Here is a 15718-nt window from a genome sequence, read left to right as displayed (position 1 = left end):
GCAGTATGGATGAGTGAATATGAAAATTTTGTTCCGCGTGTGTAAATATAACATGAAGTTTACAAGCTAACTTTTAATTTCTTCTTTTGCAGAGAGGTAGCATGATCTGATGACTAAAGCCTAGTAAGAGAATGGAACCCTAACCGTGGGCCAATGTCGCGCTCAGGGTGAAGTTCCGTGGTTAAGGCGGGGAAGAGAATAAACACTTCTGTGGCCATTTTCCCCCTTTATTTTTATTTTTCAAGGTCTAGAATGTTCAAAGTGGTGGGTGGGAGGATGTTGTCTTTGAGGTTGTGAAAGATACCTGCTAAATATGGTCTTCCATGTGATTCTGCCAACTATATGTGGCTATCGCCTGTGCATACATAGTGTCATAAGGTGTGTGGTTAGACCAGAGTGTGTGCAAACTTCTGCATGAAGAATTAAGGTATTTAGTCTGATATTCCTTTTATTTTTAGGCAAATCCAGCCCCAGTTTATGCATCTCCCGGTATGATTCTGCTGTTCAAAGGCCAAAGCTGGATTACAAGGGGCTCTTCACATTATTGCACTGAAGGCAGGCCTGGGGAAGGGAGGGATCAGAAGTACAGCTCTGTAAGTCTTTGGCTCCGTTTCCCTCTGGATGGGCAGGGTTATCTGGGCCATTGTGGATGAAATGGCCTCTAAGCAGCTCTGCACTTGCTCTGTAGAATGGGGCAGGATCCTGCTCCTCCTCCTCCATCTTCCCTGTGCTTAAACTGGGAGCTGTGCAAAGGATTAGCCCCTAGGTTCGGGCAGCATGGCAAAAGAGTCACAGCTGGTACTGTTGGATAGCTACACAGTTTAGTTCTCTTTCAGTAGATCCCGTCTGGTAGGTAAAATAAGTGAGTGAGGTCAGTGAAGGCAAGCAAGGTAGCTTAGTGGAGGGTTCTGGTGTGATGTCATAAAACACACAGGAGCCGAGCTACTTGGAACTCCGTGCGGGATCGGATTTGCGTTTCAGGTTGGTACTGTCCACAGGAGGCAGTATCCGTAGCAATAAACCAGAGTGATATGTTGCAGGAGCACTCGTGTGTGAGCCGTTACAATGCCAGTCTTTAGAAATAACGTGTTTATTTAAAACTCGGGCCAGCTGTGATCAGCTTGTTGCTGAATTCTACCGAAAAGGTGCTTAGGAGTTTAGCAGACATGCTGGCTTCTGTTCTTAGTGGAAATGCTTTGGAGAACAGGTTTATGTTCCCCCCTGCTCACCCCCCCCTTCCCCCCCCATTTTGCTTCTTTCTGAAAAGGAGGACTTGTGGCACCTTAGAGACTAACCAATTTATCTGAGCATAAGTTTTCGTGAGCTACAGCTCACTTCATCGGATGCATACTGTGGAAACCGCAGAAGACATTATATACACAGAGACCATGAAACAATACCTCCTCCCACCCCACTCTCCTGCTGGTAATAGCTTATCCAAAGCAACCACTCTCTTTACAATGTGTATGATAATCAAGTTGGGCCATTTCCAGCACAAATCCAGGTTTTCTCACCCCCCCCCCAGCCCCCCCTCCCACACACAAACTCACTCTCCTGCTGGCAATAGCTCATCCAAACTGACCACTCTCCTTACACTGTGCATGATAATCAAGGTGGGCCATTTCCAGCATAAATCCAAGTTTAACCAGAACGTCGTGGGGGGGTTAGGAAAAAACGAGGGGAAATAGGCTACCTTGCATAATGACTTAGCCACTCCCAGTCTCTATTTAAGCCTAAATTAATAGTATCCAATTTGCAAATGAATTCCAATTCAGCAGTTTCTCGCTGGAGTCTGGATTTGAAGTTTTTTTTGTTGTAAGATAGCGACCTTCATGTCTGTAATTGCGTGACCAGAGAGATTGAAGTGTTCTCCAACTGGTTTATGAATGTTATAATTCTTGACCTCTGATTTGTGTCCATTTATTTTTTTACGTAGAGACTGTCCAGTTTGACCAATGTACATGGCAGAGGGGCATTGCTGGCACATGATGGCATATTGTCTTAAATCTAAATATTAGTCACTTAAACCTGGGATCAAAGTGATAATCCTGTCAGGCTTCTGTTTCCACCCAGATTATTGGAAGCAGAGTATAAAATTCCTGGGGTCAAAGATTCTGCTCTTCTCTGCCCCTGTGAATCTGCAATAGCCACATTTTCTGCTCCATTACTGCTGCTCCATGGTGTTGCACTGCTGTAAATATGAAATTTTTGGTCCTGAATCCTATCTTGGGTTCAGCTAGGAAGATGGTGGGAATGCTTTTAGCATGCTGGGGGTTCTTATTTGTTTTTATCATTGTGCCAAGTGTGCATTTCCAGTTTGCAGACATGCTTAAAAGCAAGACAAGTGTTTGGAGTTTGGACACCTATTTCAGACTGTGAAGACATGTTTGTACCCTCAGAATGAACCTGCAATCACAGTGGTGACAGGCTCATGCTTAAGATGAGTAAGGACAAAGTAGGTTTTTGATTCCTTCATCTTTAACAGTCTGCTGATAGTGTTGCTAAATGCAGGTAAGGGGATACTAAAAACCTTACTTTATTTTGACAGTGTCGCTTATTTCTTAAGTTTGGGATGTAACTTGTTAGCAGGTTAATTTGGGACTGCATTTATACCGCTGTGTCTTAGGCCTGAGGATGAAATCTGCAGTAAAGTGTTTCTATTAAAAGGCATCATTGTTGTCTCTTGAAGTAACAGAATAACTTCAGCTCAGTGGTTTTCAACCTTTTTTCATTTGTGGATCCCTAAAAAATTTCAAATGGAGGTGCGGACCCCTTTGGCAATCTTAGACAGAGTCTGTGAACCTCCAAGGGTCTGTGGATCATAGATTGAAAACCACTGATTTAGCTATTGGATACTTCCCTGGCTTGTTTGAACATTATGGATGTAAATTTCTGATGTTCCATTACCTCTCTTTCTTACAGGAAGTAGATTCAAATTCAGATATGAAAATGGCACCTTGGCAGGGACCTTGAGCTAATTGTTTTTGAGAGGTGCCTACATCATGTGTGGGTTCAGTACAAATAGAGAGAATCACAATATGGTGTCTTGTCTCGATATTTTTTTGGTCTGTCCATGTGAGTAGATAGAAACTAATTCTTCTACTTAAACTGTTACATCAGGTGTGATGTAATTTGATCAAGCACTACAGGGTTCTCTATTCCCTCTAAAGAGTTGGTTTTCACCATAATATTTTGGTTTGCTTGTTTTTTCAACATAGTGATCAGCAGAACCTGAACACAGGTGAAGATTGTGATGTGAACCAATGGCCCAGAATATTTAGTTACTGCTGAAGTGTCTGCCCAAAGAAAACGTGGTTCAGTCACTTTAGTAGAGCCTGTGAGGATGGGCTTTGACCCAGAGGATTCTTACTGTAAGTGTGTATTGTCACTTTAAATAATAGTTTTAACCTCCAGGTTCTTCTAACAGTTGTGACCACAAAGCAGTTTGGTTAGAGGTTTAATGTAGAAGTAGAATGAATGTCCATATTTCTGTTTATAGTGATAAGATCAGGATAAGAAAGGAGGGGCTTCTGGCCTAAGGCTTCTGAAAAGAACACAACCAGTTCTCAGTTGTGATTCAGTAAATTACCCTACTGTATTTTTAAAATATTTTGTGTTGCACTTTCTTGTACAGAGTAGGGGCTCAGTCCTACAAACACATCCGTTTGTAAATTAAAACCTAAAAAACACAGGAGAGATGTCCAGAAATGTTTTGTAATTTGAAGAAATGAGTAACTTTACTCATGTGATATATCCATTGCTAGAATAGCACAACACACTGGTTCCAGGTTTGGACTGAGAGTTATAAAATAAAACTGGATTGCCTCTAAGAAAAAAGCCTAGCTTTTCTTTCTTTTTTTTTTTTAAATCCCTTTCTTACTAACCATCTTAAATTTTATTGAAGGTGAACTTGTAAAATTTATTTTCCTTTCCCTCTTTGTGCTGTTTGATTACCTCAGGCATTTCTCTGTGGGAAAACGCTGGCATAGCTGACGTTGTTTCTGTGTGTCATTTCCCTTTCTATCTGCTTCTACAGAGCAGCCGTGAAAGTTGATGACTCCTTTTAAAAGTGGGTAGGCGAAACTTCCATGCAAATCTCTTCTAGGCTTTGTGAGTCACTGGAGAGGATGCGATGCTTACCCTGAGGAGACACCCCTGCAGCGCTCCAAGTTGCGGTTGCAACGAAAGAGACCGCTTGTGTGGAAACGGCAATGTCCTGAAAACCCTTCCTGATTTGTAAAACAGTCTTTCTTTTCCCGAAGGCGACCTAAACTATTGGGTTAATCTACTGCTCTCTTTTGGTGCAGGATTAATTTCTTGCTCCTCAACATGAGACCATGCTGGCTAGAGCTGGATCATGTGGTGCAAGTAAGCCTTAAACTGCCACCTCTTTGCTGCCCCTCTCTGCCCCATAGCTTTACCAATTCGTATCCTTTCGTGATGGCCAGTGGGGAGTATATTGCACCATATTGCATGATAGCAGCTCTTTGATGTGGCGAGGTCTTCTAGGAAGCAGTCCACCAAAACGGTGCTCACACCATTATTTTGTAACTTTTATAGCCCTGGAAAGTCATAAACAGAAGCTGAATTATTTAGAAATTTAGAATTTATTTAATAGAAATAGCCCTGAATTTATGTAGGAAAGCTCATATGCAGCCTCTCCTTTGATTGGGTAGATGGAGTTAATAGCACTTATCTATGACCAGTTGGTGTTGCTCAGTTCACACTTGGAGCCGGGGTAGTCCTGGCTTGCAGCATTTTTTAGCCCATGATGCCTCAGCAAAAAAAAAACCACCACACACTAGCAGGAAAATGAGTGGCATGCCCGTCTCTAGAACGGCCCACCTCTGAGCAAGTCAGTTAATTTCCCCTTGCTTTTTAGGAAACTTCACTTACTTGCTGGGAACTTAGAAGTGTTTCCAGTTGACGTGTTTCCTGCCTCTGTAGCTATAGAAAAAGGTAGTAATCTTGGAGAATGTCAATTGGCCATGTTCCTCTCTACGGGCTATGATGCCGGAATGGCTGTTGTGTCCAAACTAGGTATCTCTGGTGGGTCTGTTTGGGTGAGATAGACACGCGTGTGCAGAGCAGCAAATGTTGGCTTGATTATAGCATCAGTGGGATCCTGGTGTGAGGCCTGCTGTACTAAGCCCATACGGTTTGCCAGGGCTGCAGGCAAGAGCTTCAGGGTGGCTGCTGGGTGGAAGAGCATAAAGACTGGCCTTTGCGGGTCTGGTGACACCAAGTGAAAGCTCCCCTAAGTCTAAAATAGCTTGTTGTACATGGGGCCTGCTGTAGCACCCTTGGGGCTAAACCCTGTCTCCCCACCTACACGTCCGCTAGAGTACAACAAGGGAGAACTTCCCCCTCCGATTGCAGGATCCAGCCTTGTCCTAGGCTCCAGAAGTCAGGTTATGTGGGAAGGGAGGGATAGTGCTGTCATCGACGCTAGTAACCCAAGAGGTAGCATTTCAGGGGCATCCTGTGGCCTCATCCCCCTGTGCACCAGGTTGTCTGAAGGGAGCTCTGCTCTATAGGTGTAACAAGGAGTGCCTCTCCCCAGGCTCTGGGGATGTGCATTTCAAAGACCCAGCTTCTCGGGTCACTGTTGCTCGGGCAGTGTGTCCGTTCCTCTTTCCCAGGATGGCTTGGGCATGTCAGAATCCTAGTGGAGCCTTTAGTCAGCTCTGCTCGTAGGTTTCTGTCAAAGCACAGCATGTAGGCACATGTAGAGGGACACTAAACATTAGCATCTGGGCAGTCACTGCCGATGGCACCAGAGGCTGTTAAAACAGCTCTGCTGTTTACCCCGTCCCATTGGATAGGGAGAAATTGTTTCCTGTCCCATTTCTTGCACCTGCTCTCTGTTGTAATTTGGCCTTGACAGTCATCTGCAGGTAGGAGGCCAATAAATTAGGAGTGATCTTAATCTGAAGCCATAATACCAGAATAATAATCCGATGGGAGAGAACGCTTAGTGCTTTGCTGGCATTAATTACTTAAGTCTCGTGGCCCCTACAAGAGGCAGGCAAGTAAATATGTTTATCCCCATTTTCCAGATGGTAAAAGTGAGAGACTGAGTGGTTACTTGACCATCTTGGGGCTGCAGAAGGAGCTGATGCTTTGCGGCTAGGGTGGCTGATGCTCACTGATGTATATTGAAGCGTCACAATGCTTGGTTTCACCTGAATCATCTACAACAATGAAGTGGCATGTTAAAGGAGTTTAGGCAAATGCTATGAAATACCCAGAAGTGCAGCTGGGGATGAGACAGTAACTGCCTAGAAGCAGTAGAAATGTAAAAAACCTATCGAGTAAGAGGATGATAATTTCATTTCACAGCAGTTTTTGAGGTTTTGACATTTGTTTTAGTTCTGTATTGGAACAAAGAAAAAAACCTTTTTAACCCCCCCCCCCCCCCACCTCCCAAAAGAAAGTATCTTTCGATGTGGGAAGGGGGCTGTCTCCTGGTAAGGAGGGCACCAGAACAGAAGTTTTTCACCCCAGATCACTCTGAATCAGGAAGAGTGGGGACTTGTACCTGGGTCTCCCGCATCCCCGGTCATTGTGCTTAACCACCAGGCTACAAGGTGACACTGTCTCTCCTTAAACGATCCTGATGAAAACTTCACTGAGACTGATGTGCTGCTGGCAAAAGCTTTCAGCTTTTAGGAAACAGCATATTTTAATTAAATAAAATTTTGTGTAGCTCTTTTATTAGATCATCCAGGCCAGCCCCTTCCTTCATGACCAGTACAGTAATATTCTCTCTACCGCACATTCCCCAGTGTTCTGCCCAGTCTCATTTAAATTATTGAGCTGTAGGGATTTCACATGACTCTCTAGGAGCATTATGGATTTTGAACAGATCACTGCTCTTATCACGCTGCCAATGGCCAGTTGTCCTTGAGTAAGAATCTGTCTGTGTCCAGGCAGCCGCACCAGGGTGGGCATGGAGGAACTGCAAAAAAACCAAGTTATTTCGTTTTGCATGTGTCAGGTGAAGTGGTGTTCTTCACACAAAGTCTCTCCCATTGTACTGCAAGACATCTGCGAAGTAATTTTAAAATGTAAAGAGTTATGTGACGCACACAGGGGCGTGGGAGCTGTTTGTGTTTCTGTGAAGTAGCTTGGGTCCCACGTGACATGTGGGTTAGGAATGCAACTGCCCTCTTTTAGCTGAACAGGAGAGCAAGGGAAGGTATTTAAGAACCCACGTAACTTGTTGGTGCACAGGTTACAGCTGCCCTCGGGCTGCAAAGCACCACACACCCATCTTTTCATCAAGAAGGTTCTTAAAATTGAACTGAATTTTTCTAGGCTGAGCCATTCTCCCTGTTTCTCTTTTTTTTTTTTCCTCCCTACCTCTTCCCTGCTGATTCGGCTCTCTTTGGGAGATGTGTACCCCTTGGGCAAGGGAAAGGGTGTTATGTATGCAAGTGGTAAGGTATGGCACACCTATTTCTATTAAACATTAATTGTATGGGGGCAGGGGGAATCTAATGACTTGCGCTTTTTTTAAACCACAGATTGTTGAAAGCTGGTCCCCAGCTTTTGGTAGCCTGGTATGTTAAGCATCCTGAGGCGACTGGCTTTATTGTTTTGGGGCCTTGCTAAATCTTTCTTTCCCCTCTCCCGCATTGTGACTAGAACACCCATCTGGCATGGCTTTAATGAATGGTGACGGCTCTTACGAGCACCTCAAGGAGGAGAGCAGGCAGAATGGCCACGAGGAGGCTGACCCAGGGGATGATGCGAACGACCAGGAAGTTATCGTCATACAGGACACCGGCTTCACTGTCAAGATCTACGCTCCGGGGATAGAACCCTTTTCCCTACAGGTGAGCGTCTGTTGAGGAGATGCAGCAATGGCAGCTGGTTTAGAACTAATTGAGGTGAGAGTGGGGGAGAACAAGGCGGTTATAAGGGCAAGACCCAGACTGGAAAAGGGGCTTGTGCCCAGATTGGCTGACCCTTGCTGGCTTGCGTGTTAATCATTTATGCCGGCATATAGTATGACACTTGCAAAGCTAATCAAATACTAACTAATTAATCCTCTCAACGCATCTGTGTGAGGGAGGAAGGTAGGTCCGGCATTATCCCGAGAGGTGAGGGGAGCGGGAAGAAGAGAGATGTTAAATCACTTGCTCCAGGTGTTGGGGGAAGGCGGGAAAGCAGTGTCAGGGCTGGGGTTAGAACTCTGTTTCCATGAGATCTCCCTATTTCGGAATACACTGCATGGCAAAAGCTAACCAGAAGCCTCTGAGGTTGGTGCCCGCACATCCGACCTTCTCTCCCAATGAGTGAAGGGTAAAGAACAGGTGACTGGCAGCTGTGTTTTGGCAGAGCGACACTTGCAGGAAGTCCGTTTAATTTAATAATGACCCTTAGCCAGCATCTCATGGTCACAAAGAGGCCTTTCCTCCATGGCTAGCTGTTTTTCCCTCTCCCTTTCCAAATCTTGCCCGAGGACAAAGACCCAGAGCTAGGTAGCGGTGCTGAGACAATGCAGAGGGAAAGAAAGGAGGCTGTATGAGCGAAGGGAAATGTAGTGTTGGAGGCTGCCTGGGGCAAACCTGTGGAAGCTTAATTGACAACAAGGGGGGCGTCGTGCCCTGGATCCTGAAACAAACGGGGAGTCAATGGCGCTTGGAAGACGTGGCCGCATTTCTCAGCGCGCCTGTAGCAGTGTGCTTTTCCCTCTAGTACCTGGTGCGTGGGCACCTGTCGTTAGCCTTCCTACGACCACACCTTCCAACCCTGTCTGTGTGGGCAGTGGCTTTGTTTCGTACGATGAGGCCGCTCCAAGAGTTCTTTCTCCTCTCCGTTCACGCACCACCAGGCTAATTCTCTCCCCTTCGTTCTAGTCCAGTGGCATTGTGTTTCCAGGTGTGCACAGCAGGATCCAAGGTTAAAAATCATTCAGGATCCAAAGTCCGGAGCTTGGAGAGGCAACGTGAGCTCATGGGAGGCAAAGTCAGGCTGAGCATGTTGGGTCAAACAGCCGGCCCTTCTAGCTGCTCAGAGAAGGGCTGCCTTGCTTGGCAGGATGATCAAGGGAGAGATCTGCTCACCTGCCTTCCTCTGGGGCATTGACAGCTGCTGTGAGATGGGGCAGGTTCCTCAGCCTTGCTGCGGCGAAGTGCCAAGGAGGCTGTGAAAAATGGGCCAGTCCCTAGTGGCAGGGGTGGCCTCTGTAAAGGCAGTGTCACTCCCTCTCTCCCACCTCACCCCCCAAAAAAGGGATGATAATCCATAGTCTCTTTGGCTTTGGGTCGCTAGGATTCCTGGTAGATGCTTCTGGGATGGTGCTAGGCTGTGTGCAAAAATGTGCTGTGATGGAGAGTTAAGATGAGTTCCTGCTTGTGGCTCGAAGGGCAGGGTTGTTCCGGAAGCTCCTTTTTGTCACTGGAGTTGGGGTGAATCTACTAGCATGTGACTCATTGACAAACATCTGCTCCCGCGGATCGGGATGGGCTTTGATGGGCTGGGCGGCTGTTGTACTTTGGCACTGAGAACAGCCTAGGGAAAGTGTTTTCCCGGAGGCGTGTGAGTCTCTAAATGAAGGGGAAACCGTATCTACCTGTGGCCAGCAGAAAATACAGTTAAATGATCTCCTCAGCGCAACCAGATGAATCTGAACTTGGCTCCTTTTTCCTTTAATTCCTTTTGCCTGTTAGTTTTAATAGGCTAATAATAGCAGGGTATGCTGTTTACAGCAGCTTATGTAAACCATCCTGGGTCTGCATAGCTTGAGAATGGCCTAAATGATGTTTGAAGGGTTAGACAGGAGCCTCGGTAGGCCAGTCACGTAAGTCAAGACAACTTTGTCTGTTGCTGAAGCTGCATGCTTGAAGGCTGAATTTTCCCCCCAAGATGCAGTGTGGCTGTACGTGCATCACGTTGTGTGTGCAAAGCAAATTAGATAGGGGAAATAGCCATCTCGGTTCCTAATTATCCATTTTGCCACTGGCATCCTTAAAAATCTGGCCCCAAATACTTAATATTGGTGTAATCTTCCCTTGTTCGCTCTTTTCTAGCCAGAAATGCCCAGGACCCTATGTGCATGGCGGCAGCAAGCCATGACATGCCCGTGCTGCATGGTTCCATGCCTCAGAACCACAATGGCTGATACTTTTTGGGGGGTGCGACGGGAAGCAGAGCAATGTGGGAATGTTTCTCCCCCCCACCAAGTCCAAGAGAGCATTGAGGGAGGGTTAAATCCGACCTTCCCAAACTCCATGAGAATGCAGTGGGCCACAAATGCGCTAAAGCCATCATCTTCTGCACCACAAAGGGACAGGCCATGGAGAGACCATCCTTGGGAATTAGGAATCCCATGCATGCTACGGAGCAGTGCTCCTTGCCAGCACTCCCCACGGAGATATCCCTGGAAACACACAAACCTAGTAACTTGCTGGCATGCTGCACTGGTAACTTGGGTGGCAGAGAGATGGCTAACCTCCTCCATCACAGAGACAGGAAGGAGGTGGACCTGAGTGTGTAACTCGTTTGATTTATTTGTTTTGTTTGTTTTTGTTTTTTAAGGTCTCTCCCCAAGAGATGGTGCAGGAGATCCACCAGGTGCTGATGGACAGAGAGGACACCTGCCACCGAACTTGCTTCTCTCTGCAGCTGGATGGGAACGTCCTGGATAACTTTGCTGAGCTGAAAACCATTGAAGGGCTGCAGGAGGGGTCGGTGCTGAAAGTGGTTGAAGGCACGTTCTATAAACTAGGGGGGCAGGGGAACAGTCTTGAGTGATAGAAAATGAAACCCCTGGATTGTCTTTCTACAGACTTAGTGCCAGTGAGGACAAGGTACTTGATTGACATCTCTGGAGATGGGGAGGGGCCTTCTCCATCCCCACTGCCACTTCCTTGCCTTAGCCCTCACTTGTCAGGACCAACCCCATGGCCCATTCAGTCCTAAGCCCCTCTGGTGACAGGCCACAAGAAAATCTCTTGTGGAGGTGGTTCTTGCAATGTGACCCCTTTCCATGGCTGGGGACTGGACTGAGATCAAACTCCTTTCATGCAGGCCACTGAGCTTCTGTCGGGTGGGGGATAACTTCCTGTTGCCACTAGTCTTTGCACCATTAGCCTACAGGTGAATGGCTAGGTAACCAGCAAACTACTCCTTCCCAGGTAGTATCCACAAAAGGTGAAGTTAATAATATAAAACAAGTAAGGCCCTGGGAGGGCAGCCATTGCACAGTGCGGGGTGCTCCTGTATCCAGTGAGCTTTACCCATGCCAACTATACCAGGGGAAAATGCCATTTCATGGCTGCCCCCATACCAAGAGCAGAACACACCAGCAGAACAGTGAAGCGTCCAACGCCATGCTGGGTCATCTTTTAAGGAACCTGGTTATTGGAGTTTGGGCTTACGGGCTTTACTTGCTCCCCAAGAAAGCCCCGAAAGCTTACAGATTAGGTCAGGCGGCGTGCAAGACCTTCACGCCAGCAGAGGTGCCTTGTCATGCTGCAGCAACGAGCAAGTGGATGGTGATGTAAAATTGCCAGTTGCCGTTCGTGCTTGTAACGAGTCCCTCACTAAGGACAAGCAAGTGAGGCACAAGAACGGCTGTAAAATGAGGTGGGCGAAATTAATCCCTGGCTGAACTCCCTGGATATTAGCCGAGTGTATGTGTGTGTGGAGACCTTTGAGAGCCACAATGAGAGTAAACTGTTGTGACCCTGAGACTCTCTCTCCTTCTGATGATCAGAGCCCTACACGGTACGGGAAGCCAGGATACACGTGCGTCACATTCGGGACCTTCTGAAGAGCCTTGACCCATCAGATGCTTTCAATGGTGTGGACTGCAACTCGCTCTCGTTCCTGAGCGTCTTCACAGAAGGAGACCTAGGAGGTATGGGACAGAAGGCATCTCGGGTGTGACGAACCCGTCGGCTGCGGTAGAAAATGCAGCCGTCCCGCCATGCTAACTGTTTAATCGGTTAAAGCGCTTGGTTTAATTGATGGATGCCCCATATAAGTGGGGCCTAGGGTAAAACTCTCAACACTCCTTTCCTAATATAAATAATTTATTGTTAGGTGGTAGAGAGAGACACTGTGGAGTCAGGAGTCCTGACTGCTCTTCCTGGCTCTGTCACTGGCTGCAGGCCACTTAATGTGTACTCTGCCTGTCTATATTAGGTGCTTATGTGGCTTAAATGACTGCAGTATGTGGGTGCCTCGTGCTTTAATGTGTTTATCCTCACGGGACATAGTGAGGTAGAGCAGTGCTATTCTCCCCATGGGGCAGATGGGAACTGAAGCACAGAGAGATTAAGTGACTAGCCCAGCCTCACACAGGACGTTTGTGGTGGAGCGGGAATTGAACCCGGGTCTCCCAGAGCCCAGGCTAGTGCTCTAACCCTTGGACTATCTTTCCTCTCTGGGATGGGTCTGTTTGCCCATCTGTAACGTGAAGGCCTGTTAACCCCTCAGGGCATAGTTGGACACTCTTTCCCAGGCTCTTACTTAAAGGTGTGCAGTGGGGAGAGTCCAAGGTGGGGGACTGCTTCTCTATTCAAACAGCGGCCAAGACTTTCAAAACCTGGTGCCCAAAGTTAGGATCCCAAGTCTGTATTTGGGTATCTGCATAAGCGACCTGAGTTTCAGAAGCGTGAAGCACCCAGCCACTCTCATTGAGTTGGGAAGCGTCTTAACGCAGGGACGTTGAGCTGCAGTTATATATGGGTGTGGCAGAATTTCTGATTTTTTTTTTTAAATAATTTTGACAGATAATATCAGTGTTAATTTTTTAAGCTTTTTTTTATTATTTTATCAATCTTAAATGTTGACAGTTGCAAGAAATTACGGGGTGGTCAGACAATTTATTTAATGACAGTCAACGTTGAGATTCAAGAAGGTAAAGTTTTATAAGGGTTCAAACACAAATTTCACCATTATTATTGACGGAAACTTTGTTCCATTGGTTAGTGTGTGTACAGTGAAATGGATGTTCACTAATTAAAAATCTAATCCTTCCAAGGCTAGTTATATTCATGCTGGGATGTTTTCACTCTTGAGAAGCGTACCGGAAAAGTGGATATTATTTCTGGATACACTAGCGTACAAGACAGAGGTAACCTTTCAAAGGAGTGTAAAGGGGTTAGGTGCCAAAATCCTTTCAACAGTGCCCAAGATGACTTTCAGCAGAAGTTATAAATGTCTCCTTTAGGACGCTTTGCAAACTCCAGCCTCGGTGCTTAATAAAAAACACTTCTTGCTATAATGCTAATGTCAGGTTGGGAGAAGGGAGTAGCTGTCAGTTGTTTGCACAGTGGTCCTAGCTAAAGTGCAGTTCTGACAGACCAAATAGATGGGGTCAATTCTGGAGGGGGAATTCAAGCGATCGAATCCCACATGGAAATATTCTGCACTGCATACAACCAGGCAGTCACTGTTCAGCATTGCTTTCCTATCTGTTCATTTGTTTAGACAGTGGAAAACGGAAGAAGAAAGGTACTGAAATGGAACAAATTGACTGCACCCCTCCTGAACATATCCTGCCTGGTGGCAAAGAGAGACCCCTCTGTGCCCTCCAGCCCCAGAACAGAGAGTGGAAGGTAGAGTTCTCTTGCATCTTTGAAGATGGCCATCTGGGCCACTCTTGAAGGGACACATTCTGGGATTGAAAGTTACATTGAAGTGACCTTTGGGACTTGCTCTGTTGAGTCCTGGACTGGTGGCTGAATCGTTAGCACTGCTAGGCCACAGGCATAAAGTTCAAGGTCCAGTATTCTGCACACAGACTACACGGGATAGGTGGATCGCTTTATAACAGTGACCCATTGTCTTGAAAGGGTGGGGGGAGGAGGGGAGAGCTTCTGTTTCTAGCCCTTGCAAATTCGAGGATACTGGGGCTTCAAATTGCTTTAGTCTAGTTACACTGGTGCTTCCCATACCTTCCCATTTGGATTCCAACACCGCTTTAACAGCTGCTGTTTTGAGAACCACTGCGTCAAGAAATCCATGCCTTCTACTGTCTAAAGCCATTGGGGATCTGCTCTTCAACTATGGACAAAGAGCAGTGCTCTGATGCTTGGGTGTGAGATGTAAAATATCACATGGGAAAGACTTGCAAAGAGTTTAGTGGGTGTATACTTTCAGGACCACTAACTTGGCAAGCAGTATTCCTGGGACCGGTGGGGGTGGGGGGTGTGAGAGAGGGAGAGAGAGAGCTTGGACATGGAAGTGTGTGCATTCTAGCCATGTGAAGTGTGTTCTGAAACGGGGGATCCACACTGATGGAAGCGCTTGTGTTGTATGCTTCACAGCCTTTGCAGTGCCTAAAAGTCTTGACCATGAGTGGCTGGAACCCCCCACCTGGCAACCGGAAAATGCACGGAGACCTCATGTATCTGTACGTCATCACTGTGGAGGATCGACACGTTAGTATCACTGCGTCCACCCGAGGATTTTACCTGAATCAGTGAGTAAATATGACTCTCATCCTCTCCCCAAGCTAGCGAGTTTGCCTTAACTGGCTTAAAATGAAGTGTGTCTTTGTCTCAGTAGTGAGTAGCCTAATATAATCCTGCATTTATGCAAGATCCTAGGTGTTGCCATTCTGGATCGAGCTATTTGGTCAAGTCTGGTATCCTTCCTCAGCAGTAGATAAGTGCCTGATGCTTTAGAAGAAGGTAACACTTTCTGTTATGCTCCAAGCGAATTTTGCAGTGCTGTTTGAAATGGGAGGCAATTCCTTCCTGACCCCTGTGGTGACCATCTTATGCCTTGAAGCATATGTCTACCCCAGCCTTGCAAAATCTGGCAGTTGGCCAACCCAGGCATAGATTCTACTTGCCCACCCTTTACCACGACTGTAGATGGTGTTAAATAATGAGGTCTGTGACTAGAGCTTCTAGGTGCTACGTTAATGCAAATAATAACTAAACTGAGTGTGTTGCGCTTGCTGTAGGTGAGTAGAATTTTGCAAGGCTAGCTAATCTCCTTGGCAAATATGATTGATGGGCTGGAAGATTGTAAGGTCCTAATTCATGGAAGAAACCATTGTCAAAAATAGAACCAAACCCCTTCGCTTAGGAAGAGAACATACACGCTGAGCCTGTCTGTGTCCTGCTCTCCTTCAGAGGGAGAGTGAGCCACTGAGACTAGTGAAAAGCCAGCTCACAGGAGAAATAATTGAAAAGAAGCTTTCATTGGTGCTCTGTAGCCAAAATCTGTCAATCTGCAGGGTTGAGGCTAGGAAAGTAAAGGTTTAAGCATGTGCATAACTTAACTCTCGTGAGTAAAGTGTCTGATTTTAGGCCATGAGAATGCAGGTTTGGTTGCCCACAGTCAAAATGAATTACTCCTTATAAGGGTTTCTCAAAATGTGGCCCGCAGACCAATTGCTGGTGAATTGTGGCAAGATCTGGTTCACGTGGTCCTCGTGACTCCACCGTTTCAATTCTAACATTCCATTTCTTGTCTGGATATTCCATGAAAGAGCTATTTAAAAAGAGCAACTGCTGCTTGACCATGAGTGGATCTGGGAGGCAGGTCGTCCCGATTGAGAAGGGAGATGACTCTTAAGAGGTGGTCCATGTGCTCACAACACTGGAGAAGCCCTGCTCCGTGAAATCCACCCTTCAAGCTGGGAAGGGAAAAACATAACTCTGGTAGTGGCTAGACTGATTCTAGGCACATTTGCTGCCCCAGCTATCAGGATGCAGGCTCAAGGATGCTGATTGTGGTTTACGTG

At 46.5% G+C, this 15718-nt stretch overlaps 1 protein-coding gene across 5 annotated transcripts in view; it reads left to right on the top strand.

Moving 5' to 3' along the window:
• CLUH (CLUH binding protein of NUMT mRNA) overlaps positions 1–15718 on the top strand; it is a 56345-nt gene that overhangs the window by 14132 nt on the left and 26495 nt on the right. For 4 of the 5 annotated variants that reach the window (XM_073316035.2, XM_073316033.2, XM_073316036.2 and 1 more), the window contains 5 exons: positions 7651–7841; positions 10549–10720; positions 11729–11872; positions 13450–13577; positions 14289–14443. In XM_073316035.2, the coding sequence (XP_073172136.1) occupies positions 7651–7841; positions 10549–10720; positions 11729–11872; positions 13450–13577; positions 14289–14443 (790 nt within the window). Of the gene's footprint in view, positions 1–2717; positions 3372–7650; positions 7842–10548; positions 10721–11728; positions 11873–13449; positions 13578–14288; positions 14444–15718 lie in introns of those variants that run through there. The other variant, XM_073316037.2, reaches the window with a different exon arrangement.

The sequence above is a fragment of the Lepidochelys kempii genome, chromosome 17 (genome assembly GCF_965140285.1).
Source record: "Lepidochelys kempii isolate rLepKem1 chromosome 17, rLepKem1.hap1, whole genome shotgun sequence".
NCBI lineage: Eukaryota > Metazoa > Chordata > Testudines > Cheloniidae > Lepidochelys > Lepidochelys kempii.
Note: the sequence above shows the minus strand (reverse complement) of the source record. Positions and strands in the feature narration are given on the sequence as shown.